The sequence below is a fragment of the Stegodyphus dumicola genome, chromosome 5, assembly GCF_044657685.1.
Source record: "Stegodyphus dumicola isolate Sdum_Otavi_A_Nest chromosome 5, ASM4465768v1".
Lineage (NCBI taxonomy): Eukaryota > Metazoa > Arthropoda > Arachnida > Araneae > Eresidae > Stegodyphus > Stegodyphus dumicola.
The window spans coordinates 63,815,658-63,843,033 of NC_140772.1; the positions used below are offsets into that span (position 1 = coordinate 63,815,658).

At 33.5% G+C, this 27,376-nt stretch overlaps 1 protein-coding gene across 1 annotated transcript in view; it reads right to left on the bottom strand.

Moving 5' to 3' along the window:
* The window catches only part of LOC118202032 (1-phosphatidylinositol 4,5-bisphosphate phosphodiesterase-like), a 112,069-nt gene that overhangs the window by 32,804 nt on the left and 51,889 nt on the right, over nucleotides 1-27,376 (bottom strand). Inside the window, exons 13-22 of the mRNA XM_085817811.1 lie at nucleotides 27,109-27,188; nucleotides 25,096-25,180; nucleotides 19,221-19,311; nucleotides 12,995-13,099; nucleotides 12,723-12,726; nucleotides 12,435-12,483; nucleotides 7,923-8,055; nucleotides 7,676-7,760; nucleotides 5,122-5,194; nucleotides 4,933-5,036 (exon numbers count right to left, since the gene is read on the bottom strand). Of these exons, the coding sequence (XP_085673937.1) occupies nucleotides 4,933-5,036; nucleotides 5,122-5,194; nucleotides 7,676-7,760; nucleotides 7,923-8,055; nucleotides 12,435-12,483; nucleotides 12,723-12,726; nucleotides 12,995-13,099; nucleotides 19,221-19,311; nucleotides 25,096-25,180; nucleotides 27,109-27,188 (809 nt within the window). The remainder of the gene's footprint in view (nucleotides 1-4,932; nucleotides 5,037-5,121; nucleotides 5,195-7,675; nucleotides 7,761-7,922; nucleotides 8,056-12,434; nucleotides 12,484-12,722; nucleotides 12,727-12,994; nucleotides 13,100-19,220; nucleotides 19,312-25,095; nucleotides 25,181-27,108; nucleotides 27,189-27,376) is intronic.

A 27,376-nucleotide genomic window follows, 5' to 3' on the forward strand; every position in this document is an offset into this window, starting at 1 on the left:
CTTGTTAACTTTTGCAGTTCAGGAAAGTAGACTGCCTCGCGTACGCGTTGGATAGTTTTTTGAATACCAGCATGAGAAGCTAAAGGGCTGTCATGGAGCTCTTGCAGGATATTTAATCTAAGACTAGCTGGGATAACAGGTCGAAATTCGTTGTTGGAATTCGTAGTTTTTGTGTAGAATAATAGACCATCTATTAGTTCGTAATGGGCCGCCCTAATTCTTATCGCCACAATATCTTGGTGGCTAAAATTTTCAGGATCCTTCAAATACTCATAAATACTTCCAAACTCAGGATCCTTACCCAGTTCGGTTATTACAGTTTCTCGGGAATTTATTGTACACGCTGTCAGCATTGCAACTTTTACGGTATTACCCTGTTCGTCTAATTTAATTCGTGATAGGGCATCTGCTACGATATTTTCCTTTCCGGGGGTATGCTTGATTACCAGATTATATTCTTGCAGCTTGAGTGCCCATCTTATTAACCTTGAGGATAAATTTTTCCCTGAGTACAATCTAGTTACCGCCGCATGATCAGAATATACTGTTATCGGCGCCTTTCCAAAATAGACTCGGAACTTTTGCACTGCTAACAGAACTGCAAGTGCCTCTCTCTCGGTCGCGGAATAGTTTCTTTGTGTTTGATTTAAAGTTCGGCTAAAAAATGCCACGGGCTGCTGATTTTGCGAAAGTACCGCTCCTACCGCATAATCCGAAGCATCCGCTGAAATTTCTAAATTTTCATCCTTTTCAGGAAATTTCAACACAGGGGCTTGCGTTAATGCTTGTTTTAATTTTTCGAAAGCACTATTGGCTTCAGCCGTCCACGAGAATCTTGCCTTTTTCCTTTTTAATTTTAACAATGGCTCAGCGATAGCCGCAAAATCTTTTATAAAGGACCTATAATATGAACAAAGTCCTAGAAAAGAAGAGAGCTTCTTTGCCGTGTTTGGAGTCGGATACTTTTGTACAGCGATTATTTTTGATTCATCTGTCTCGATCCCTTTTTGCGATATTTTGTAACCTAAATATTTTAATTCAGGGGCTGCAAATTTGCACTTTTCGACATTAACTTTTAGACCGGCCTCATTTAATCAAGAAAACACCTGTCTTAAATCCTGTATATGTTGGTCGAGATTATCACTAGTAATAATGATATCGTCTAAATAGATAAATGTGGACTTTCCAAGAACAGGTCTTAACACAATGTCCATGCATCGCTGAAATGTTGCTGGGGCGCCTGAAAGGCCAAACGGCATACGCAAAAATGCATAAGTGCCAGACTTGGTTATAAAAGCAGTCTTAGGCACGTCCTCAGGCCTGACCCCTATTTGAAAATAACCATTCGTTAAGTCTAAAGTCGTCATAAATTTGGTTGATTTTATGTTCCTTAAAATTTCTTCTATGATCGGTAACGGATATACCGGATATTTCGTTATGGAATTTAATTTACGGTAATCAATAGCGAATCTCCACCTTTTTGGATGCTCCAAAGGATAATCATTATTTTTCTTACATAAAACCACCGGACTAGCATAACTACTTGAGATAGGCGTTATGATCTTTTTACGTAGCATATCGGTAATATGCCATTCTATAATTTTTTCCTTATTCTTATCATACCGGTATGGTTTTTGACGAACCGGCAATGCATCTCCGGTGTCAATACTATGGTTAGTAACCTGAGTAAATGCTGGAATATCACTAAATAAGGAAGCAAATTCACTTACCACTTGTCGGATTCTATCTTGCTCGTCATTAGGCAGGTGGTCAAGATTTAACCTTGGCGGTTCAACCTTTTCTACACGCACTGGTTTCATCGTCAGCTTAAGGGACGCTGCATTAAAATCCAGTGTAGCTTGTGCGTCTGAAAGAAAGTCTATTCCTAGGATTAAATTTGCTTGCAAATTCTTTACTATAAAAAACATCACCTTTACTTGTTCGTCCTTGATACGGATGTACAAAGGTACTTTACCTACGCACTTACATTGTTCTCCTTGCGCCGCTAATACTGTTGTATTATCCGCATTATATATGCGGTATTTGCGAAAATACTTTCTAAAAAAGACTTCTGCCACACAGGAACACTGCCCGCCGGTATCCAAGAGTGCGGTGGCCGGGATATTATTTACCAAGACTTCAATCTTCGGAAGAGTTAAATTTTTCACCATTACTGTATTTAACTTGTAGGAAGAGGGGTTTTCGTGGCCTTCGGATTTCCGCACCCTCTCGTCAGCAGAAATCCGTTTTAGTTTAAATTATTTTTCCTTTCGGTGCTTTCCTTCTTTCTCCACTGGCCTTGAGACTTTTTTCCTGGGTTGCTATTGAACTGTCGACGTTCGCCGGCTGTTTTTGAATGCTCGGGTTTCCTTGCCCACTGATTCGCTTTTTCTCCGTAGCCATGTGCTTGAGTTTGCTGTAGTCTTGGCGTACCAAATTGGTTTCGCTGTTGATATTGGCGTCTTCTTTCGACGTCCGCCGTTCTTCTACTTTCAAACTGCATTGCTAGCTCAAATAACTTTTCCAGTGTAGTCGGATTTCGTAATTCAATAAAGTCTTGCACTTGGGGTAGTAACCTCGGCAAAATCACTTGAATTATTTCAGGATCCGGACGGTTTCCATACAAGAGCTTGAAAACGTGAATTTTTCTTAAAATAAAGCTCGAGAGGTTTTCCATTCTTTGTTGATATATACTGAAAAGTTCTGTTTCTAATTTCGCACGATCCCTTACAACAGGGAAGGCTTTTAGTAGGGCAGTCTTGAAATTTTCGTAAGTATAGGTGGGACTTCCTGCTTGACCCAAGAGACTTCTGCCGATACATTTGAACCAGTTAAGCGCTTGGCCCCTCAAAGCGCTGGTAGCTAAGGTAACTTTTTGAAACTCGTGCACGGGGTAGAGCATGAAGTGGTCATCCAATTTTTCCAAAAAACTGGTTACCTGTGAGTTTCCATTAAACGTTGCTTCTGGTTTCATCGAAGCGCGCATGGTCTGGACGATGTACCCAAATCCTTCCAGAGCGGCAGCTGGCATTTCTGGATTCTGAGCCGTTTCTGCAGGCAGCACAGGTTCTTCTTGAAATTCGGCCATGGTTATTCTTCGTCGGGCGCCACTATCAGGTTCAATGTTTCTTCTAACCTTCTTCGGAAACATACAATGACCTGACTAGGAACAGAGAGCTTACTAAAGCTATGTTCACTAATTGTAGTAAGTAGACAGGATACAGACGAAGGGTATACAAGACCCTTTATTTTTCTTTATATACAATGACTTCCGTACTTCGGAATACAATGACCCTCCACTCGGGGTCTAACGTAAAAGGTATAAAAATAAAACTAAACTCTAATTTAACTTTAGAATAAGATTGGCCTTATAATAACAGGAAGCGTATGTAGCACAGAGACTGTGAACACTACAATACGTTTAATTTATCAAGAGGATTAAAACCTCTGGCCTGGAAGGCAAATAGCAACTGCGTAACTTCTAAGGTAAGCGGCCTGCTTCGAACTCACTGCTTCCTCTCTCCTGCTTGGCAAAAAGGCCACACTTAAATACTTGGCGTTCGCCAGACAACTTTGCATAAAATCCTTCACGCTTATAATTCTGGCCGGAAGTAGAAAATAAGAAGTGATAGTAAAGATTTAAAATAAAATAAACGTTAGTAAAACTTAAGATCCTTACAATACGTCCCACGTCCTCCTCTGATTCAGAAGCGATAACTCCCTAGAGTTCCATGACAGCGCGCTTAAGGGAATTTTGACAAATACAGATACAATGCTTAAGTTCGCGGTTCGCCGTTCATTGTAATTCGCAAGATCACACTATATTGCACTAAGTGTTCAGACTGCGCACGAAATGCACTGCAACTCTGCATTGCGGAACATATGCTATTTTGTTGACTGTGAAACTGCAAAAGTGGTTTTATTGCCCTTACTTTAAATCAGTACGCAACGCATTTAAAATCATTCAAATATACCTCTCACCTGTAAGAAGGGAAAATGTGCGCGGAATTATCTTAAGTCATGTCCCCCCCAACTGGAATAGCCTATTAAATCTATTCTGTTAATAGAATTGGATATCTACTGTTAGGTTAAGTATATCCTGACAATTGCACTTATTACTATTCTTTACACTACGAATTGAGTAGTGCTATAATGTATCAATTATAGTAGTTAGAATAGTGTAGTGGTAAGATAGTGTGATTCTTTATAATATGAATAATTCTTTATAATGTGATTCTTTATAATAATTCTTTATAATATGAATTGCGTAGTGGCTAGAACGTATCAATTGCAGTAGCTAGAATAGTGTAGTGCTAATATAGCGGCTAGAAATGTTATTATATATCAGTGTTATTTAATCATTCCACTACATTAATTGAATGCGACATTTGGATAAATTTGATACAATCACTAAATTTTCTTGAAATCCTCACAACAGAAAACCATGATATCTTTACTCTGTATGAGGAACTTGACCTAATTTCTGAGGTAAATCGTACGCTTTCATGGCTTTTCCGATATTCGGTATAAAACAGTTCTCACAAACTTTCTTTATAAAAACCAACCACCTGTAGCAGGTAGCTTCAAGTATTTTATCACAATTCGTTAATAAACTATATTTGTCCGTTTTTTAATTGATAGTTTTACAGTTAATTTAGTTTAAAATTGATGCTGTTAAACAATTTTAAATGGACATAAGTGTTATGCTTGTCAGTATATAAGCTGTTGAGATCATTACCAAAGTACTTCTTACTTTACTTACTCCACTGACAAAATAGTATTGAAATGGTGCTTTATTTAAATCTTGGTTATCAAAGTATTAAACTTTTATAATATTTAAGCATTAAATTGTTATAATATTATTGCAATAACACTGAACTATCCTATTATTTTCTCACAACAAGTTGCCATAGATATAAAATGATGTCTTACCCACATCCACCATTGTATTCAAATTTGCCTTGATTTAATTGCATGGGCAAGTCTGAAGTTTGAAAATTCAAGGCAACCATCTGGCAGCCAGCATTCCAAAAGATCTGTAATTTGTTTATATTATCATCTTCCATTCTGAAGCAGACTTCATCACATACATTTAACCTTTGGTATTAGTTGATAACTTACCTGAGGCATGTAGTTACTTGAATCAGCACGAGTTCCTTTGGGATAAATACGACTCATTTGTCGTTTGTTATAGCTAGTTGGTAATTAAGGAACTCAATATGAAATTTTTGAATGCATTCAATTTTTAAAGCAGTACCAAGAGAAAATAATTTTTTTTATTATGATCCTCTGTAAACGGAAAAAAAGCAAAATAAATAAAACAAGAACGTATTTGTTCTTAATTTCAACTTTTTTGGCATATTAAAACATAGTTACTAGTTCTATTATCTTCAAAACGTTTTTTTTAAATAGCTCTCTTTTAAAGCTGACGTGTACAATAAGTGTGGAAAAAGAAAGTGCTTAACAATTCAGCACGAAAATGCCATGGCCCATTATTTTCCGCAGGCTGACAGAAGTGCGGAGCCTACAGATTACCAAAGCCTTATATTAGCCTTATATTTACCATTCCCGTTGACATCGGATATAAGGAGTACATAAGTACTCAGCTTTATTACAAAGAATACACTGCACATTATTTTAAAAAAATGCATGGAAAACAAACATTAGAAACCACCAATAATAATAATAAATTCTGCTAACCTTGCCATCAGTTGCAAAAAAAATGACTTCAGGGTTCATGGTTCTAATGTCACCTGCAGACTGTTAGTTGTCTAGCTCCGTAGCAAATAAAGTAAAATTACTTCATAATAAACTGCAAGTTTTTATATGTGACCATAAGGAGATCTAATATATTATTGCGATTTTGATTTATTATTGTTTATCAAGTACTTAACAATTTTAAATAAGTATTATACTGGCTTGTATATAAGGCAGATAAATGAAACGTTTTGTCAATACTAAAAAGGAGGCTAAAGTTGAGTAAGTCGTACTCCCTAAGAAAAAATAAGTATAAATCTTATGATCTATGAAAAAAGTAAAAATTATGTATAGTAATGATATCTTGTGTTGTTATTGCTGATACTTATTATGATATTATTGCAATAATACTGAATATTATTGCAATAAACTGAACTAAGAAAAAACAAGTATAAATCTTAGGATCTATGAAAAAAGTAAAAATTATGTATAGTAATGATATCTTGTATTGTTATTGCTGATACTTATTATGATATTATTGCAATAACACTGAATATTATTGCAATAACAATAAACGAAGAAAAAAATAAGTATAAATCTTGGATCTATGAAAAAAGTAAAAATTATGAATAGTAATGATATTTCGTGTTGTTATTGCTGATACGTATTATGATATTATTGCAATAACACTGAATATTAATGCAATAACACTGAATATTATTGTAATAACACTGAATATTATTGCAATAACACTGACTATTATTGCAATAACACTGAATATTATTGCAATAATACTGAATATTATTGCAATAACACTAAACTAAAAGAAAATAAGTATAAGAATTAGGATCTATGAAAAAAGTAAAAATTATGTAATGATATCTCGTGTTGTTATTGCTGATACTTATTATGATATTATTGCAATAACACTGAACTAAGAAAAAATAAGTATAAATCATAGGATCTATGAAAAAAGTAAAAATTATGTATAGTAATAATATTTCGTGTTGTTATTGCTGATATTTATTATGATAAACTCCCAAACAGTCTACTCTCTCGAATAACATTAATAAAACTTATTAACATGAACTTAATACGACTTAGAAACAAGTATTTTAAGCGGTACCACCTATAGTCGTCATACTACGTTTTAAACTGGACAATTATAACAAAACTTTCATTCTCTTAATTTATTTTTTATACAATTAATTACAACGATGTTTACAAAGATATTTTTTCACTTTATTATCAGCTGCAACACATACTAAGTCGTGTACCCATCCTTTGCATTTTAGGCACTGAATCATATTGCCTTCGTGGCTTTCCTCACAAATATTACAGGAAGACGAACAGGATGTGAAACAATAACGATTGACTAGCGCGTAACACTTTTTGCCGGAAGAGGCGCAGTTGGCGTGATATTGCACTAATGTTTAAAAGGTGAGATTTCTCACCCTATATATGTTCAGCTATTCGTAAAATGTTTTTATTATCGAAGTCATGAGAATCTGGCAATCGGATATTTCTTAATTTTTACCATTTCGTTATATTAAGCTTCATGAAGAAAAATTTAAACATTTGATATTAAAACATAGACGGAGGATCACTACTGCCCTAAATTTATTAAAATATTTAATTATGCTTAATAAAGTGTTTTTTTAGTAACAAGCAAACCGTATTGAAATTTCGTTTTTTTTGGGGGGGGGAGTGATGAGGTAAATTGATCTCTAGAAAGACAGAACAATCACGAAGATAAAATGACAAATGCTTTAAATGCTTTTTCCGAAAAGCAAAACAAAATGTACTATGATCTAATTTAGTCTTTTTCATTATACATTTAAGGATATATAAGTGATACTGAATGAAATATTTTAATTAACTGCTATCTTAATAAATTTCTCCTATAATTATTTCTGTAGGTTCTTTCATTTTAATTGATTTGATTTTTCATGCAGAATTCTATAGTTGCAAAGGATACTTAACAAATTCAATAGCTTGTGACTTCAAATAGCCTAGTGCAGCCGTTTCGGCAAAAGATGACATGTTATGATGTATGTTCTTTTCTGCGTAAAAGAAAAAAAAAATACGTCTAAATAATAAGTAATTATAAAAATTTGAAGTTGAATAATTTATAATTATTCCTTAGATTAGTATTTTATTAATACCCTCTTTAAATCTACGCACTATTACATAATTTTGCAATCGAGAAATGAAAGTATAGTTACCTTCAGCAACATCGAATCCTTGGAACTTTATAGGTTGGGCATAGTTAATCATTGATGAAAGATAAGGATGGACAAGCGTTGTAGCCCCAGTGTATTGATAATTTGCCATGGCTGCTTGTTCTTCCGAAACTTCCTATTTTTACAATAATAATAAAGAATTTTGTACTAAAAAGAAATTAATACTGCGTAATTTTAATTCATCTTCGTTTAAGAATAACTGAAGAAGCAGAAGGTAATGATAACGTATAACTTAAAAAAATGTGAACTACTCATATGAAAAAACAAATAACTAAATATATGGTATAGTGTTCAAAATTAACCTTTTATGTAAATTCTTCTTAGTATTATACACATTTTTACAGCATCAATTAATGTTTGTGAAAGAATTTTTAAAACATTCAACACTCCAAAGTCCTCCTGACGGAGTCCATTTCCTTAACTAATAAATAACTGAGGACTGTTTCTGATACTGAAATGCAGCTTTTCTAAGGAAAGCTTCATCTAAAAACCATTTAATAACCTAAATGCTTCAAAGTGCAATAATACTTCAATAATTTTAAAATATGCTACTTTTTCTTGTGTTTTTGCGAAAAATAAAATTTCCTATATTAAATCTGATAAATCTCGTTATAATCTTGCAGTGATGAAATACATCACCACTAGTTGAACACCATTCGCAGATATTCATCTCGAGATGTTCTAAGCTTTCATCTAATGCGTGCTGCATAATCCATGAAAAAATATTATTGCTAATTCTATACCTCTTCTTTTGAATAAATATCTTTTACATGAATGGCGACAAAAATTGAGAGAGAAGTAATTAATTAATTAAGGCACAAAAATCTATAAAGTGAAAAGAAACGTTATGTTAACAAGTTTTATGCTAGAAAAGCATAGAAGCTTTTCCAAGACATGCAAACAATGAGTCTACGAAAACTAAATGAAATTTACCTACAGATTAATTAAGAGTGCAGTATAATGTAATGTGTGCAATAATCTACATCAAATAACAAAAGTACGAGAAACAAAAGTTATGGCAAGTATTTGCTAGGATCACTCCTAAGCATGGATAAATTAACTCAATCAGGGGCAAGCTATAAGTAGATGAGCATCTCGGCTTCTCGTAGGTGTCTTATAATCTAAGAAGATGAGTAAAATTAGATATTTAGCACGTTAAATTAAAGGATGCATTGTCACCGTAAAATGTATGGGTTATTAGATCTGTAAAGCAACAATAGTAAAACTGCATTTCTGAGGACAGCCTTATTGGGTCTACGTGGGTATGCTACTTAGAAGACATAGGAACACCTAGCGAGCAAACATGAGAATGGTGACCGGAGCCGTTACAGACTATGGTAAACAGTACTTTAAATTTCCCGGCATAATTAAGCTACGTAGACGATACTTTTATTCTGTTTGAAGGTAATAAAGATGATTTAAATAAAGTTCTTTCAACAATGAATTTCATTAATCTTGCTATTCAGTTCACCTTTGAACTTGAGACTTGCAATTCTCTTCCGTTTCTCGACATTCTGGTCACACGTAACACATCCAACTTCAGTACTACAGTTTACCGGCAGCTCGTACCTTACCACCAGTAACGATTCCGGAGCTTCGATTGGCCCTGCAAGACGAATGGGCAGCAATGCCTCAACAACTCATTGACACCCTCATTATCAGCATGGGCAGACGCTGTGAAACCTGCCTAGCAGTCAGGGGAGATCATATCCCCTATTAAAGACCGAATGTTTCTTGCTGAACACCCATCACAGGGATGTTTCGGCCTTCAGTCGCATTGCGCTCCATGCTACTTTTTCAATAAAGCTTCTTTTTATCCCTCTGATTTCTCTTTTAGTAAGTGTTGCTTACATTACTCATGTCCTTACGTATTGGGGATCTTACGGTATTAAATGTGTTGATTTGGAAAGCTTTTGTACAAAGTTATATTGAAAAAACCGTCTCGTCCTTAATTTTTGCACACCAGTGTATTTCTACTATTTTGGTCACAGCAATCAGCATATATTGTGATAACTTTTCCCCCCCAAAATTTCAGCTGCAATAAAATCTTTTCAATAGCTCATCATCAATGTATTCCTGTCTGTAACGAATTTAATATAGTAATTCAAGGAACATTTATACTCTTCTCTGAAAAATACAAATAATACTATGATGAACATTATGATGAATTAAATATTGCGAAAAATGTAACTGATAATATGATAAAAGTCAGCTGAGGCCTTGTTTAATTTTAACACTTAAATTTTTAGATATTTTTGATTTATTTTCAAACTGGCATCAACGATAGCTTTGATATTTTCAGGTAGAATATATACGAACTGTAACTAACAAATTTCATCTATTTCGTCATGTTTTGTGAATTTGAATTTCTTTTGATTTAACTGCATTTTTTATATATTGAGTGAATTTTATTTTAAAAACACTATAAGGTATTTTATCTCCTTTTTTACATGCCTTCGTGGTGTATTCAGGGCCTATTCGAGACGTCCAGGTTCGAGGATCGGCGAGGGCATTAATTGTTTTTCGTGCTTCCTGCTTCAAAATGCCTTCGTGGTATAACGGCAGCACATTCGGCGCGTATTCGAGAGGTTTAAGTTCGAGTCCTGGAGAAAGCACTGCACAATTTTCATGTCTCCTGCTTCAAAATAACCTAAACACTCTACAGTTGCACCCGAACTAACAGGTGGTGGATGATGATTCTTCATCTACAGGATTTGGTGATTGGGTCCTCTAATCCCCAGGCATTCTTTAAAATACCTTCCTTTCTGCATGCCTTTGTGGTGTAACGGTAGCACATTCGACGCGTATTCGAGAGGTTCAGGTTCGAGTCCCGGGGAAAGCATTGGTCAATTCTTCAGTTTCATGACATCGAAAAAAGCCCAATGTCTCTACTACACGAACCAATAATTGATCCTTCTTTCTGTGCAGTCGTGGCATTCATATATCTAGAAGGGGATTCCACATGTTTTCCAACATCTTATTTCTGTAATACAGTTGCATGTCTGCTGTAACAGCTTTATGCCTTCTTCGAACATTTTACATCTGTAACTCAATTTCATACATGCTATAACATCTTCATGATTGCTGCAACAACTTCTTATTACCTGGAGAAGGACCAACAACCCTTCGTATTCCATCCACAATAAACACCACTGTGTAGAACAGCAGAACAGGACAAGAACGGAGGACATCAGAATTTTACAACTTGGTCTCATACATACGTACAGTACCATCGTGCAAACAGCACATTTCCGTTCCAATCTTGGTGAAGGGAAAATCCCGGGAAATAGATTCGATTATCTTCTTCTTTCCTTCTCATACGTTAGTATTTTATGTGTCCTCATGGCGCATAGAGACTACGCACTTACAAACATCCGTGTGTTCTCCGAGATTTTAATTTGATCCTCAGGATATAGCAGCCAGTATCGCCAACCACTATACTAATTAGGATGGCATGTCCAACACAGCATGGAACACAGGTATGGAAACAAATACTAAGTGTCAGTTTTGGGATTATTAAAATAAGCATTTTTTTCTTTACTTTAAATTTATGATCAAAGAGAGGACCTACACTAAGAGCTTCTCAGAGCTTACGGAATTTCTAAATCATCACGTACTTCTTTATAATTCTATTTTTCTTTATAAAACAAGAAAAATGAGCTTTGGGATCCAGAAAAGTTGCTCTGTTTTGGGCCTCAGTTATACTGGCCCAATTCACAAGCAAACTGACTCAAGTCAGATCGTAAGACTGCCGAATACTGGTAGTTCGAACTGATTTGGTTTCAATCCCAAGCGAACGGGGTAGCTGCATAATTGACTTTTGTGGTTTTCCCCCATGTGTTACATGAATACGTGCCTTTCCCTCAGATAATCATCCATGAAGGCATCCCTTCTCTTAGGCAAATAGACCTTGCGGCTTTGCCATATTGGAATAACCTAATCTAACCTTAAGTCAGAGCGATTCCATTTTACTGACAAAATTTACTTGCTATATACGGAGAATAAATCTGCACATTTTGTGGAAACTACAGGTATAAGTTGTTAGTAAATGGTGTTTTATTATTGCTTCAAATATGTGAGAAAGAACATTTTTGATGTCCTTAATGCAAAGGTGGTTCAAAGAATGTAAATTATATTGCTTAGTGTTCGTATACTTTCTGTTCGTATACTTTCGCATGTCTGTACATTACTTTAATTTTTTGGCAAAGGAATACATTTCAAAATTAAAATTGGCTGGGTTCTCATTCCGAAGTTTCCGACTTATTCACAATACTTAGGTCCATCAATTTTTATTTGTATGACATGTAATAGTTTTCTGTAGCATATGACAAACGTATTAAAAGCTATTGCAGAACAATGCTAAATTTTAAAGGTAAATATTAGATATTTGTCGAAAATAATTAAAGCCATGTAAGATAATTCATGAATCTGAATATATAAGGTCTAATTTTAAAACTTTAAGTGCAATAAAAGAACAATTCCTTGGTTCTTTACCTTGGAAAAAGATTTTATATAGTAAATCCTCGTTTTCTTACCTTCTTTTCTGAAATTAAAAAGAAATAAGAATGAGTTCCTATTACAAGTTTTAAGAGTGCTTTTACGTTACAATTTTGCATTATAATTTCTTACATTTTTTATTTCAACAATATCTCTGAATAATAATCCGCTAATTTTCTTATTAGAACAATTTATTCGAGTTCTTAATAAAATTATAACATTTGCTTAGTTGCTAATGTTAATCATAACATTTGGTAAGTAATAATTATTGCTAAATTCTATCACTGTACTGAATGAGAGTTATTAGAGAAATAGTTTATATCTTTTGATAAGATTTATTTTCTACGTTCAAAAATAGATGCTACAATAAGTAAAAGTGTATTTTGCTATCGAGTTTATCAAATGTTATTTTGGAAATGAAAAAATTTTGTACAAATTACTTCTCAGAAGATAGTAAAAAAATATTAATTTTTTTACATAGAACTTTAATTTTTAAAGACTTTTGTGTCTTTTTTTCCCATGCGTACATTTATAATAAAAAAGGCAACAAATCATACCTTCTGTTGATGTCTGTGCCTCTCCTCCTTCATTTTGCGGATTATCTGCATTTTCTTCGTCATCATCATTTGCTAACTGACCTCGCATAAACAATTCAAGTTCCTCTGAAATAGTAAGAATGTGTTAACACTTTTGAAAACATTTCTTATTTAATACAGGTATCTATCTCATGTTACTGCCAAAAAAAGTCGCAAATTTTTTGCTTGTAAATCATTTTATTAATAATAAAACATTGGATACATTCACAGTAGAAAATGCTCTAATATAAAACCTGCATAAATTTAAAGGCCGATTTCATTGCAGAATATACAGAAGGAGGACAAAATAAATACGAACACCTGTGAAATGATGGAAAAGCTTTATTAATAGGGGGTTGGACCCCCATTTGACTGAAGTACAGATTAAATACGACGTAAGATAGATGCATAAAGGTCATGGACAATATTTAAAGGATTTAAAGGTAATGGACAATATTTAAAGGTCACGGACAATATTTAAATTTTCCTAATTGAAATATATAAATGAAATATTGTACCAGAAATACAAACTAACATGCCACAGTAATCACGATATGCTTCTGTTATGATTATTAAAATCGCTCAACAGCGTTATCTCTTTTGAAATAAAATCAAAAATAAATATTAAATAGGCATTGTAAATTTACCTAATTTTTCAGTTATTAGTAATTTTGTTAAAGTTGCCAATTAAAACTACTTTAGTTGTAATGTACAAGTACTTTTCCTTCCAAAATAGTAAATGTATAATTAATAATAAATGCAATATTCCAAAATAGTTAATAATAAATGTATAAGATTTATATTATTATTACTAATGGTTATTTAATTTGTTAGCCTTTTCTGTCACTTCTTGTTTCCCTTGAGTTACCTCCTTTTGTAAATAAGCTATGGCGGAGGAAAGTATATTTAAACTTAAGTAGCGAAAAGGTTAGTCAGTGCCTGTTTTTGTTATTGAGGCACACGTTATTATTTCTACCAGCTGTTTAAATTCTGAATCTCGGATTCTCATTTTTGCCGCCGAAGTTTAATGTCACGCTCGTGTAAGTTTTTGACTCAACCTACTAGGTTAAATTAAATTCTATAGTCTTCAACTACTAATTTATGTTTAAATTTAGTTTAGTTTTTTATCATCACAGGTGGATAATGAATTCTGTAAACACAAAGATTATTCCGTCAGTTTACCTATGTTACAGTTCCTAATCTCCAAATTGTGCATGTCCGCATTCTTATGGGATTTTCCTATAGGAAAATCTGAGAAAATGCTTCGGCAGGAGAATTCATTTTCTGATTTTTCCATCAGAGGTGATGGAGGAAGCCGGATTAAATTACTTCTCGAGGTTGCAAAGGTATTAAGGAAATGGAGAAAATACTGCTGGCACTGAACGAACTTATGGCGAAAGTAAGAAAATATTAGCAAAATCTTAAATAATTTTTAATACGATTCAAAACCAAGCTGCCACATACAATGATCTAAAACTGGCTTATGGAAATAGACTGTATGACATATAAAAACTCACACTACGAGGAATCGGCTTCGTAATATCAAACTGACTGTACATTGCTCTACAGAAATCTGCTATTGACAAAGAAAATAACGTTTTTTCAGCTCAGATGGATAGAAAATCATTAGGGCAAGGTAATAATTTCCAAAGACTTCAATGGAATGGATTACGTGTGCCGTCGAGTTTTGCAAAACAGCAGACAAATTTTATAAAAAGAAACGATGAAGTTGTAGAGACATTAGGTATTTCTGGAAGCAGGCAAAAGGAAAAATTAGCAAACGACTTCGCCGGACGTCTGGAATACCGGACCAGCGCGCAGAACCACTACACCACGAAGGCACGCTAGGAAGGCGAGAGAAATACCTTATAATGCATCCATCCAATCAAATGGTTTTGTGATAAATTTCGCAGGCAGTATGAACCAGCTTTAACGCACAAATAGAATAAATAGTGCAGTATTCAGGAAAATTCGGCAGCGCTGTATAACAGAAATGTTTCATGATGGTAACTTCCAGAATTTCCTTTTTCAGTATGATGGAGAACCTGTGCTTAGTCAAAATAGTAAAAATTCAAACATATAAATCCTCCTTAAATCGCATAATACGTATATATAGGGTACAGATTGCGTACTATTTTCTACTATGAAGAGTTATTTCGAGAATGATAACTTAATTCGTTATCTCGACGTTGAAATTAGTTCTACTTCGACCAACTTTAGAAATTTGCTGTCCCCAATCAAACACAATATTTGCCATTAGAAAATATCGATGCAAAAGGAACGCACAAAGAATTCCGATCAATTTTTGGTATCACTGTCTAGACGAAAAATATATTTATCTATGCCGGACAAGCATGCAGTCATTAGAAAAGCAAAAAGGAATTCAATAAATAGGTAGAGAATGGTTCTTTTCCCCCTTGAGCTCCTCATTTAACTAATTTCAATCTTTTATAACATTATTTCTAGGAACAAATGAATTACTGTAATTTGCTAATCTGGAAATGTGACCAAAAGTAACCTATACCACAAATTACTGCTAATACATTGGCGAGAGAACGTAAAGTAAGAAAAAGATGCTTTATGTTAATTTCATTAAGTGATGTTCAACGAAACATAGTTGACTAGTACATCAAGATCAACGTCATCACATAGTCTAATGGGATTCACCTTCGCTACGTAGAAATACGCAAACTTTTCTGCCCGTTCTTTTAAAGACATTTGATGGATTTTGAGAAATGGCGTGCGGCTGGGAGAACGGAAGCAAATCCTAGACTGACACAGGTCTATAAAGATTTAAAAGTAGCCCAAAACGTCTTGTGAAGTCTGGAAGTCTTGTGAAGAATCTGAAAACAGTTCAAAAACACTAATGTTGTATGCAGAAAACTAGGTCAAGGTCAATTATGTGCCACAACATACACTCAATACCAATAGTTGGTTAAGATTTCTGAAGGAAATAGGTAACTGCCATAGCTCACATTCCAAAAGAGCCGCACCACAGCTGAATTACTCGAATATCCAGATACAACGAGAAAACTGCATAAAACATAGATGCAAGTCAGGAAACCCATGATTTGTGCCCCATTTAACTCGGGTTTCGAAATGCGTCCGGTTGCAGCGATGCAGATATCATTGCGAAAGGAGTATCAAGGTCAGGGGTTGAATTCGTTTTACTGACGACATTTTGAGGGGGGGGGCATTGTTAGAATATAAACGGATAAAAACACACTGAATAAGCCTGAAAAAGTCAGCCTGAAAAAGTCAGCGAAAAGGATAAGTATAAAAATGATGAAATTGTGGTTGGGTAGACACCATTTTAAATGGCCGCACTGATCTACAGATTTACAGGTGCAGTTCTGATTACTTTAATATACAGAGATGAGAGAGTTCTTGATCCTCATGTCAAACTGTTTAGAAATGCAATCAGTAATAATTTTCTTGCAATGGATGATAATGCTGGCCCCCATAGTCCTGCACTAGTGTCCCATTATCTTGAGGGCGAAGGAACCTAGCGGAGAGCGTGGCCCACATATGTTCAGAATTTAAATCTGATAGAGTATATATGATAAATTAGGATGAAAACGCCCTCAATTATAATTTTCTAAAGACTTTATTAATCGCGAATAAATTTTGTTACCGCAAGAACTCATGGACAACATAATACATAGCACAGAAAAAAACTGTAAAACTTTCGTTTTGGTCAGAAGAGACCAAACATCTTATTAATTTTTTCCATGTATCTATAAAAAGTTGTAATACCAAATTTTTCCTACTTTACTATATATCATACTTCTTATGTTCTGGTTAAAATTAACTTTTCGTAAACGTAACAAATTCTACATTCTCTACATTCTGAAGCTTTGTAAAGCAAGACAAAAAGTTTGTGTAAGTTCCATGGTTTTAGCTACAAAACCATTCACGTTTCCTTAGCTATAAAATAATGAGTGTTTTCTGAGTTTTCCTCATGTGTAAAGTGAATATGAGCCAGTTTTCCTTTAAAAGGTCCTCCACAAAGGCATTCTTAACCTTAAGCAGATAGCCCTCGCTCACTTGTCACAATCAAATACGCCTAAACATTCATATTGCACGAGTTTTTATAGTTCTTTTTTCGACTTTTTTTTTTTCCAATGTAGTTTTCTGCATTTCTCGTCATTGTTAACGCATTTCACAAAACTCAAGATTATTTGAAAAAAGAAGTGGGAGAAAATGTAATCAGTTCTTTTGGAATGGATGTCTTAATGAAACATCCTGTATTATTCTCTTTGAATCGACTACAGCGCTCTCTAAGCAGGGCTTAATTTCTAAATTCTAAAGTGCCGGAGCCCTATGGAAAGCCGTCATGAAAAAGAAAATAATTAATTAATTAAATTATCATGATTAAATTAAAATTAAAGTTAAATAAAATATATGAAGATATGAATAAAAATTTAAACGGTATTTACGTATTATCGCAATCACCTTAGTAGAAATTGCCAGATTTTCAGAAATTGCGAAACTCTGGCAATCATGCGCATAATAGTTCTTTAGGCAACCATATCCATTGTAAGTTGCAATACGAAAATTCACTGAATCACCTTTTTCTTTCTGTGAAAGTCGCCAAACTGTGCCAAGGTTGTTGCGAAAATACGTAAGTCTCATTTAATAAATTATTATATTCATAATAAGTAGTTAAATAAAAGAAGTAAAATATCAGACGTCGGTTTATTTGGGGCTCCGGCTGTATTTATAATTTCTTTCAAAAACTGGGAAATAGTTCGACTGGCATCCGGCTGAATTTAACCCCTGAATATACTGTATAACGTTCTATTTCAAAGGATGACAGAAACAAAAACCAATCTTTTTCCAGCAAAAAATGGAAAAAACAAAAAACGATTAACGAGTCACTAACGAGAATAGAGAGAATGCTAGATACATTATGAAAGTATGGAAAGAAATTTTAATGCAGAAGTGTAGCTTCAAAAAAAAAGAGAGAAGAGTCTAATGCTTTCTGGCCGCGATGACCTGCCAATACTATTCTAGCTGTCAAGTAGAATACGATTGAGCAAAAAAAATTTCATCGAATCCGATCCGATCCGATAAGAACAGTAAAACAAACATAAGGCCTACACAAGTGACAATTCCCCCCCCCCCCGTATTTAATTAAAATGAGAGGTCACTAATGGACGTGCATGACCAAGGCAATCACTTTCAGTACTTTCGGGGAACAAAACATTTCACCCGGATCTCTTAAATTCATTACACTTACCGGCAGAATAAGCCTTATACATATTGATGGGAGAGTTTTCTTTCCTTAAAATTGTGAACCTCCGCGAAAGTTCTTGTTCCCCAGTGAAAGACAAGCATGCATTCGAAGTTACAATCGAGTTTTAAGGCATATTTATATTTAAAATAAAATTTGTCTGTTGAAACTGCGTTTCCACTTACATAAAAGAAGTGCTGGAGCCCTTTTATTTATGGCTTCGATGCGCTTCGGGTAGCATTGCGATTTAAATCAGAAATTGAGAAGTACCGGAGCCGGTATGTTCCAGAGCAATTTAAGCTCCGCTCAGAAATTATATTATCGTTTGTATTTTTTTATAGTTTTGTTCTGGAATTCAATGGACATACTTGTTGAAAAATTAAGTTTAGCAATAATGCCTGAAAAATCTCTTTTAAAGTCTAAATAAAAAAATATGAAAAATTTTCAAATTATTTCATTTCATAATTATCGGTACGTCTAGCAACATGTATGAAAAATCACAACAGCTCTGGACTCAAAATACAAAAATTAGATTTTAGTTGACTCGTAAACTACACTCGGTAAAATTTCATTCGTGATTTAGCAGCAGAAAAATGCCTAATTTATACTGGAGAAATAACAGTCATTAGTTAATTAAGGTATCAAAATTAACGATGAAAATTCCTCGTTGTACGCTATCGATACAAAATTGTTTATTTTATAGAAAAAAAAAATAATCCCTCTCAAGATATTTTATTTTTACCGAAACATAAAGAACTATAATATGTTTTTTGGTATAATAAAGAAGTAAGCTTACTCCAGATTATATTCTGCAAACGCTATTGAAATCATACTTTTAAAGCAGGTACCGTGTTCTTCAAGTAGACGTATACATTAAAACAACTCAATGAATTCAATAGGTTAGGGAACAAAACGTATGTTTATTGTATTGGAATTCAGTTTTTGATAGATGCTGAATGCTTATAAACTTACGTTTTTCGACTTCTGGTTTCATTCTCTTGTTTTTAATAAGGATCTTCCTTTTCAAATCATTAGGACTCGGAAGAGGTCTTCCAGGTTCCAGCTGCAATGAATAGGAAAAATGTTAGTCTTACATGTTCCTAAAATTAAAGTAAATCCTTTTCGATTAACAAATGTTTAAAAAGTAAATGCAATTTTTTCCAGCTTTCAAATATATCAGAAAATATTTATGCTTCACAACACCCGAAATTTGAACTTCTTCTTGCATCATTTAAATTACTGCGAATTATTATTGAAATTAAAACCAACCTATGATGACTGAGACACAATAACACGCCGAATAAATACTAATTCAGAAGACAAACAACAAAAATCAGCGTTATATTTACAAAATTTCCACAGGACTAGTTTCGACGGTTTTACCGAACCACCATCCCCAGCTGCTAGGTAGTCCTGTGGAAATTTTGTAAATATAACGCTGATTTTTGTTGTTTGTCTTCTGAATTACTATGATGACTGTTTCAGTAGAATAAAAGCAACTCAATCTCCTATTCTCCGTAAATTTCTCCTTCGGAAAGGAAAACAAGCTCTGTTTTCTTTTATGATATATGACAATTATTTTAAAATACTGGCTATACAAATACACTGCTGGCCATAAAAATTACTACGCCATGAAAGCGGCAAACAACAAACATCCAATTTGCATGACAGGTATTTCATAGTGGGATATGCAAATGGTGAGCGTTACAGCGCATGCGTACAAAACAGGTGTATATATAATGTCACAGTATACAAATGGGAAGACGGCTTAATGGGTTTCTTATTTGGAATTCGCATTTAAACGTTGGTTGTTTGTGTAAACGTGGTGCTATGCATCGTGTAAGAAGGGAAACTCCTACCAGAACGTATTGAAATTCAACCACGACAGGATCGTGGCCTATCGGGACTGCGGTTTATCATTTCGCGACACTGCTGCTCGTGATTATATGACTGTCAGGCAAATATGGAATTGATGGGTATAAGCGGGCTATTCTGAATTCCAGCGGCCCCGAGCCACTAATGTCCGAGAAAATAAACACATTGTCCTCTTGTGCTTGCAGGACCGTACAGCCATGTTACGGAGCTAGGAAGCTGGTTCGTATGCAGGACGGCAAGTGTCCGCACAGACAGTGCGACGATATCTGTTATCAGTACGGCGGCCATTGTTGCGGCTTCCCTTGATGCGGCAGCAGAGGCAAACGCGCCTTCAGTAGAACAACGGCATTGGATACAGGAGTGTCATCCCGTCTTTTCTTAGACTAATCCCAGTTTTGCTTACAGCACTCTGAGGGAAGCATGTGTGTGTAAAGGCATCGAAGAGAACGAATTTTGTTATCTCTTGGTCATCATCAAGGCCCAGCACATTCAACCACGACAGGATCGTGGCCCATCGGGACTGCGGTTTATCATTTCGCGACACTGCTGCTCGTGATTCTATGACTGTCAGGCGAACATGGAATTGATGAGTATAAGCGGGCTATTCTGAATTCCAGCGGGTAAGGGTGCCACTGTATACACATTTCGGTCACCTCTTAATCCCGTAGCTGGTAATACGGACAGTTGCTATTACATTTATACCGTATTAAGGCCCATTGCTTATGGTCTATCTGATGCCATTTTTCAACAAGACAATGAGCGACCACATATTGGCTGACCTGTCTTGACATCCCTCGATACAAAAGATGTTCGACTGTTGGCCTGGCCGACATGCTATCTAGTTCTCAACCATTGAGACATTCGATTATAAGCGGCGGAGAGATTGACACGCTTTTACTCGCTCTCTAAACGTGGCAAAGCTCACCACGGTTAATGTGCTTTGGCATAAACTTGAAGCTCCATGGAATCATGTACTCGTACCTATCATCCACGCTCAGTTCAGTTCAATGCCCAACCGAATTACAGGCGTTGTTGCTGCCAGAGGTGGCAGCTCTGTGTACTGAATTCTACATGCTTCCAATCACTTGCAAATCAATCCTCTTATTGTGCTGTATATATTACAGACTACCTGCAGATTCAATCCTCTCATTGCCCTGTACATGTACAATAAATAAGATTCGGCTATTTGTTTGTAGAGTCATTAGTCGTTTTTGAAGCAAGAAGTATGAAAAATGAGCAATGCCTTCGCCGGGAACCTGGCCCTGAACTTCTTGAATACGCACCGAGTGTGCTACTGTTACACAACGAAAACATGCTGGAACGAAGGAGAAAATACCTTACATACTTTCCTTCTTAGTGTAATAATTTTAGTGTAATTTAATTGCATAACACTGGTGAGAATATTGCTTAAAATTATTTTAAACTTTGCCTCGTTTGTGTTGTATGGTGACATAATTTACCGTTGTTTTTAAATATATGGCTAATAGTACGCCTATTTTTCATGCTACTTGTTTATACAGGTAGCTCGAAAAGGCATATATTTTCTAGATGTGCCTTTCCTAATGAGACAACTATTTGCGGAATTTTTGGCAAATAGTTTCAGCATGCAGGGGGGGGAGAGAAGGAGGAATTTCATAAACATAATATAACTTTTCATATGGTCCTAAAAATAAAAACTTCAGTGAAAAAATATTCGTTATACATAAAAAACGAAAGTCTGCCATTGATACATCCGAAACAGGCGAAGATTCAATAAAGTTTTAACGAAAAATAAGGAGAACAGCTACAAATTTTAGTGATAAAGAATGCTAAGACCAAGATAAAAATTAAAATGTCAAAACTACCACCTACTAAGTTTTTGTGTCTTCCTAAATGTGTTCTTAAAAACACTGAATTTAAATCTGAAACAGGCATGTAAAATAATCCAAATCAATGAGTTTTTCCTCGCATACCTTCGCGAAATTTTGCCTAAAGGTATAGAAAATTTGCTCTTAATTAATCAAAACATAAACATTATTTTGTAATTAAAACCTTTATTGTGCAGAGACTAACAATTTCTTTTAATTCAATAAATCATCCTGAATATTCTTATTCCTATAAAATGCTGCGCAAACTCCTCTATTATATTCATACTTACAATGATTTAATTCTCAAAATAACGTTACAGCAAGTAATTCTATAAATATGCAAGCTTGAATTGTAGAATATAGTGCTCTATTTTCTTCATATATTTATATCTCTCCATGGTTCCAAATAAAGAATTAATCAAATAAGGCTTTCTTTCAGACTACATAATATTTAGTTAAGTGATTCTCTTAGAAAACTCTGATGTGTACGCCACATGACTTCCTTGTACGGAAAATTAAATTATACGCATTTTTCCTGGGTTTCATTTAAACTCATTTTCTCGAATTTCATTGGAGATATATTTCTCATTCAATTAATTCAGTTCTCACTTCGCGGCAAGGCAAAAGTACATAAAAACTCAAGATATCATCATTAAAAATTGAAAGATATAGAAAAACATAAAACATCAAATACAGTTAAAACAATTAAAAACAATTTTTCCAAATTAAATTACAGTTACACAAGCAATCCGACCAGCAGGCAAGAAGGAGGATTTTTCGGTTCATAAAACTTAAAAGTTTCGATTTGGTCCCACTCGGCAAAAGGAGACTGAAATTGCAGAAAGACTTAATTCACTATTCTGCTAAGTTTCACGTGTAAAAAAATATGGCTGCTATGGTTAAAAAAAATAGGCTTAGACGAGCTTAAACAACTTTTAAATTGTTGATAATTCTACAACTAATGAATGAAGATCACCTAAAGGCATAAAAACACCTTAACCGGAAGGTAAGAATAATATAATTCAATCATTTGTAAAAAAAAAGATGCACAATTTACCAACATATAAGAATAAAAAACTGAGCTCACTGAGCCGAATAACAGAGTTGGTGTATATATATATATATATACACCAACTATGTTATATATATATATATATATATATATATATATATATATATTATAATATATATTATATACTTAGGTGCGGCCGATTGTAACCAAAACGAGATATGCACAGTTACATATTATAGCAGTCCTATATACAAAATTTCAACATTCTGAGGCTTCTCGTTTTTGAGTTATGCGAGATACATAAACACGTACGCACAGACGCCAGCAAAATACCTCTTTTGAATCTATTTTAAGTCAGTTTTAAAATTCGTTTGGGGAAAAAGCGTCTTTTATTCTGTCCCTACGTACAGATTTGACGCGAAAACATCTTTAATTGCATTCGATAGTGGACAAAATGGATATTTTCGCAGAAATACGATACCCAGAATTTTTCGTGATTACAATACTTTCTTTACTTCGCACAAGGAAGTAAATATGTATAAAACTTATATTTTTACCTATACATACTTATAAAGAAAGTTACAGATCAACCTTTGGTTCCTTACACTATTATTTTTTTAAAAACTCGCCTTTGAAAATCACAGAATTTGCTCTGAAAAAAATATCAAAATTTTATGACCTAAAAGAATTTCTTTATACCTGAACTAAATTGAAAACATATTTTAAGGGCCGTATGAAGTCAGAATTATGATAAGCAAAAACGCTTCGAATTGAAATTTTTCTTTAAACGAAACACTTAACTGTTTCTGTTCCTGTCTTCTGATGTATAAGATACTTTAAAAATTTACATTGCATGTGTAGATGTTTTCAGAATTACCTGTATACGGCGCCTGACAATTTTATTAATAATATCTTCTTTCGTAATATCTTCTTTCTTAATAAATAACAATAATACTAATTATTATTATCGTTAAAACATTTCCCCTACAAATCATGTATAAGTTTTGCATTCTCTTAATAAAAAATGTCATATGAATGAAATTCTCACAGTAAAAATATTTACCTAGTGGCACTCGAATAAAAATATTATGAGCGGTAACACGTCTTTATCTGGATCAGTCAAATGAATCTGGTGCTTTTCTCCAGTCGCCCTTAAAGTAGAGTAGTATATAAGGACTTATCGCATTCCTCTGTGCGTGCTGCCGTGATGTAATTGATAGGTCTGTCTAACATTGATAAGCCCGTGGGATCCCGGAAAGGCGAGAATTGCTTTCTCAAATTTTTCTCTCCAAAAATTCTATCTTTACAACGGAATCTTAATAGGAACTAAATGTGGTGTAGGATAATTCGTTCCCATTCGAATTTGATCTACTGGGTCTTATGCTTCATCATCCCATTCATCTTTTAAGTGAGAGAAAATGTAAGCGATTTCTGAATTCCTTGGTGCATGCTGTAACAAATAGCAACTGCAGTTAACAAATGGAAGACTCGTGGTTCGAATTTCGGTGAGTCATAGTTGACTTTTGATATTTCCTGCTCCGGAAAGATGTCACTATAGTCCCATTAGATTCCTTTATTAAAGTAGATCCATGAATCTAGAACCAGTCAGTCATTCAAGGGATATCGAGACAAATAATCTTCCTGAAACACCCTACACAAAGTGAACATTCTTGCTCGTCTGTTTTAAGAGAAACTTTCGGTTGCTATTTTGAACGTCATCTATAATTATGAATTTCAGTGACAAAGAAATACGTTAATTTAGAAGTCAAACAACAAAAATCAGAGTTTTATATTCAAATTTTTACAGGACTAGTTTAAAATACATATTAGATAAAATTACCATAGAAAGATAAAAATATATAATTTACAGAAATAATCCCAAAAATATGCGGGAACTGAAGTTTATAAATATATTACTATTTTCCAAAATCTTTTCATTTTTAGAATTAAGTAGGCAGATGGCTCAATAATATACTCAAATCATTGCTTTCAGTTATTTTGAAATTATAAGAACAGTCTGAAAAGCTATTATGCTCTTTCAAATCAATCATCCTTGAAAATTGTAAACCTTTTTAAACTTTAGAGATAAGATGAAGAATATAGATAGAATTACCGGATGGCCAGGCAGGGGTGCTTTCAGCAAGAAATCGCCGAAGATTTCATCGCAATATTTGGCCAGTTTGTACTGTTGTTTCTTGCTTGAAAGAAAACAAAAATTCTTTATATTGTATAAAAGCGATGTTTATGCTAAAAACAAAGTTAAATATTGTTTTTACATCCTATCTTTCTTGTTTTATTTATTTACTTATTTGCTATTACGAACGTTACGTGATAATCAATAACATTTTGCTCATATATTTTATATAACAAGTTAATGTTAGGCTTAAAGTATATACAACTATAAAATCCATGTATAGTTAAATCAAAGTATACTAGGTACCAAATAAATCCTGACCTGTATTTCAGTTTGAAAAAATAATGCATAAATTCTGTATATATATGTTACGGTGAAACACTGAAATCTGGAGAATGTCGACTTTCACCGGTGAATGTTAACATTCACATAGTCTCTTGGTGTATGTCCGAAATATTTTCCAAATACTCTTATTTCTGACTTACACCGGTCAATGTCGACATTCACCATGTACTAATTAATGGTCAATGTTAAATATATAACAATATTATATTTTCTTCTCCGTAATTCAGTCGCGAATAAACGCACTTGAAACTTGAAATAAGAACTTAAGAACATGAGAACCTAAAACACAATACATTCAAAATGAGAAAAGAAAATAATAGAAGTTAAAAACTTACTTAATTATACAGTACGTTCTAAATGAGAAAATAAAATAACAGTAATAAAAAACTTACTAAATTATATGATTCAAATCCTATTTATTGCAACAACTTAAACTATTATGGCACTTTATGATCTCTCTTTTCGACTTTCACCAGAACATATCTGTGATTGTCGACATACACCGGTGAGGGTTCGAATATACAAGAATGTAGTTAAATATTCGGTCTTTCACCGACGTATGGTGAATGTTGATATTCTCCGGTAAAAATCGACATTCTCCAATTTCGGTCTTTCACGGTAACATATATTTTCCATATAAAAACAGCTTAGTAATCTGCAATTTTTTTTCTTAGAAGACATTCCTTCTAAGGCATTAGCTTAGCAATATTTTGTTTTAGCTCAGTTCTGTTATGTTGTTATTCATTGTTTAATATCATATTATTTCAGCAGAATTTATATAAAATTTTAGATATCATAAAAACAATAATGTTTTCAGTTATTAAAATAATTTGCCAATCTGATTTGGGCTACAAGTTTTTATTTGCTGCTTTGAAATCTTCAACAGTTTAACTCATAGAATCATAGAATTTAATTTATAATTATATTCAATCATAATATCAAATTTACATTTCATGCTACTTAATCCTTAAGATTCATAACAAAGTGCTTGATGGTACAATTTTTAGAATATTTTCACTGAAATTTTACATTTAAGTAACGGGAATTTTGAGTATCAATATTACCAATGGATAAAGCACAATTTTAATAAAATTTGATATACTATGAATAATAAATTTTTGTTTAAAATATTTTATTGTGCTTCTTTACTTATTTAAATTATCCCATCCTTATTAGCTAATTTTGTAACTTATTTTGGATTCTATATTAATTTATATTAATAGAAACGTAAGCTTTATTTTTACTCATATCTTCAAGAAAATTTGCCCACCATATTACTATAAAATTTATAATTAATGCTTTTAATAAATAGGATATCTAATTCAGCTTTTAAATTTTTTATGAACCATCTTCAACACTATAATAAAAATGAATAGATCGTAAAAGTATTGAAACATATGAATATGAAGGACCTTTTAATTAATAATAAATACGATTATGAATAATCACTATATGTTTCTGACTGAAACTCTATGTGTTATGTTTTAAAATGAAATTGTTAAAATATATTGAAGTCATAAAGTACTTGAAAGTGGATAGCTAATAATAGAATATTAAATTCAGAAATTTAGAAAATTAACTTTTAACATAAGAGTATCCTTATATAAAATAAATAAAACAAATAAGACACATAAAAAATTTACGTACCAGCAGTGATTCTCAAATGAAAGAATAATTGGATAATCTGATGTAATAAACGCACAGTCTCTTATAGCATAGATAACATCCTAGGAAATAGGTAAAAAGGGTTGATATTGAATATTTTAGTCGAATTGACAAATGACTTGTTTTCAAAATCCTACTAAAATTATAAAAGCATAACCATTTTCATGAAATACTCATTAAACTCAGTCTCATTTACAATCATTATTACATAATTATTTAAAATTAATTTATTACGTACAGGCAACTGATT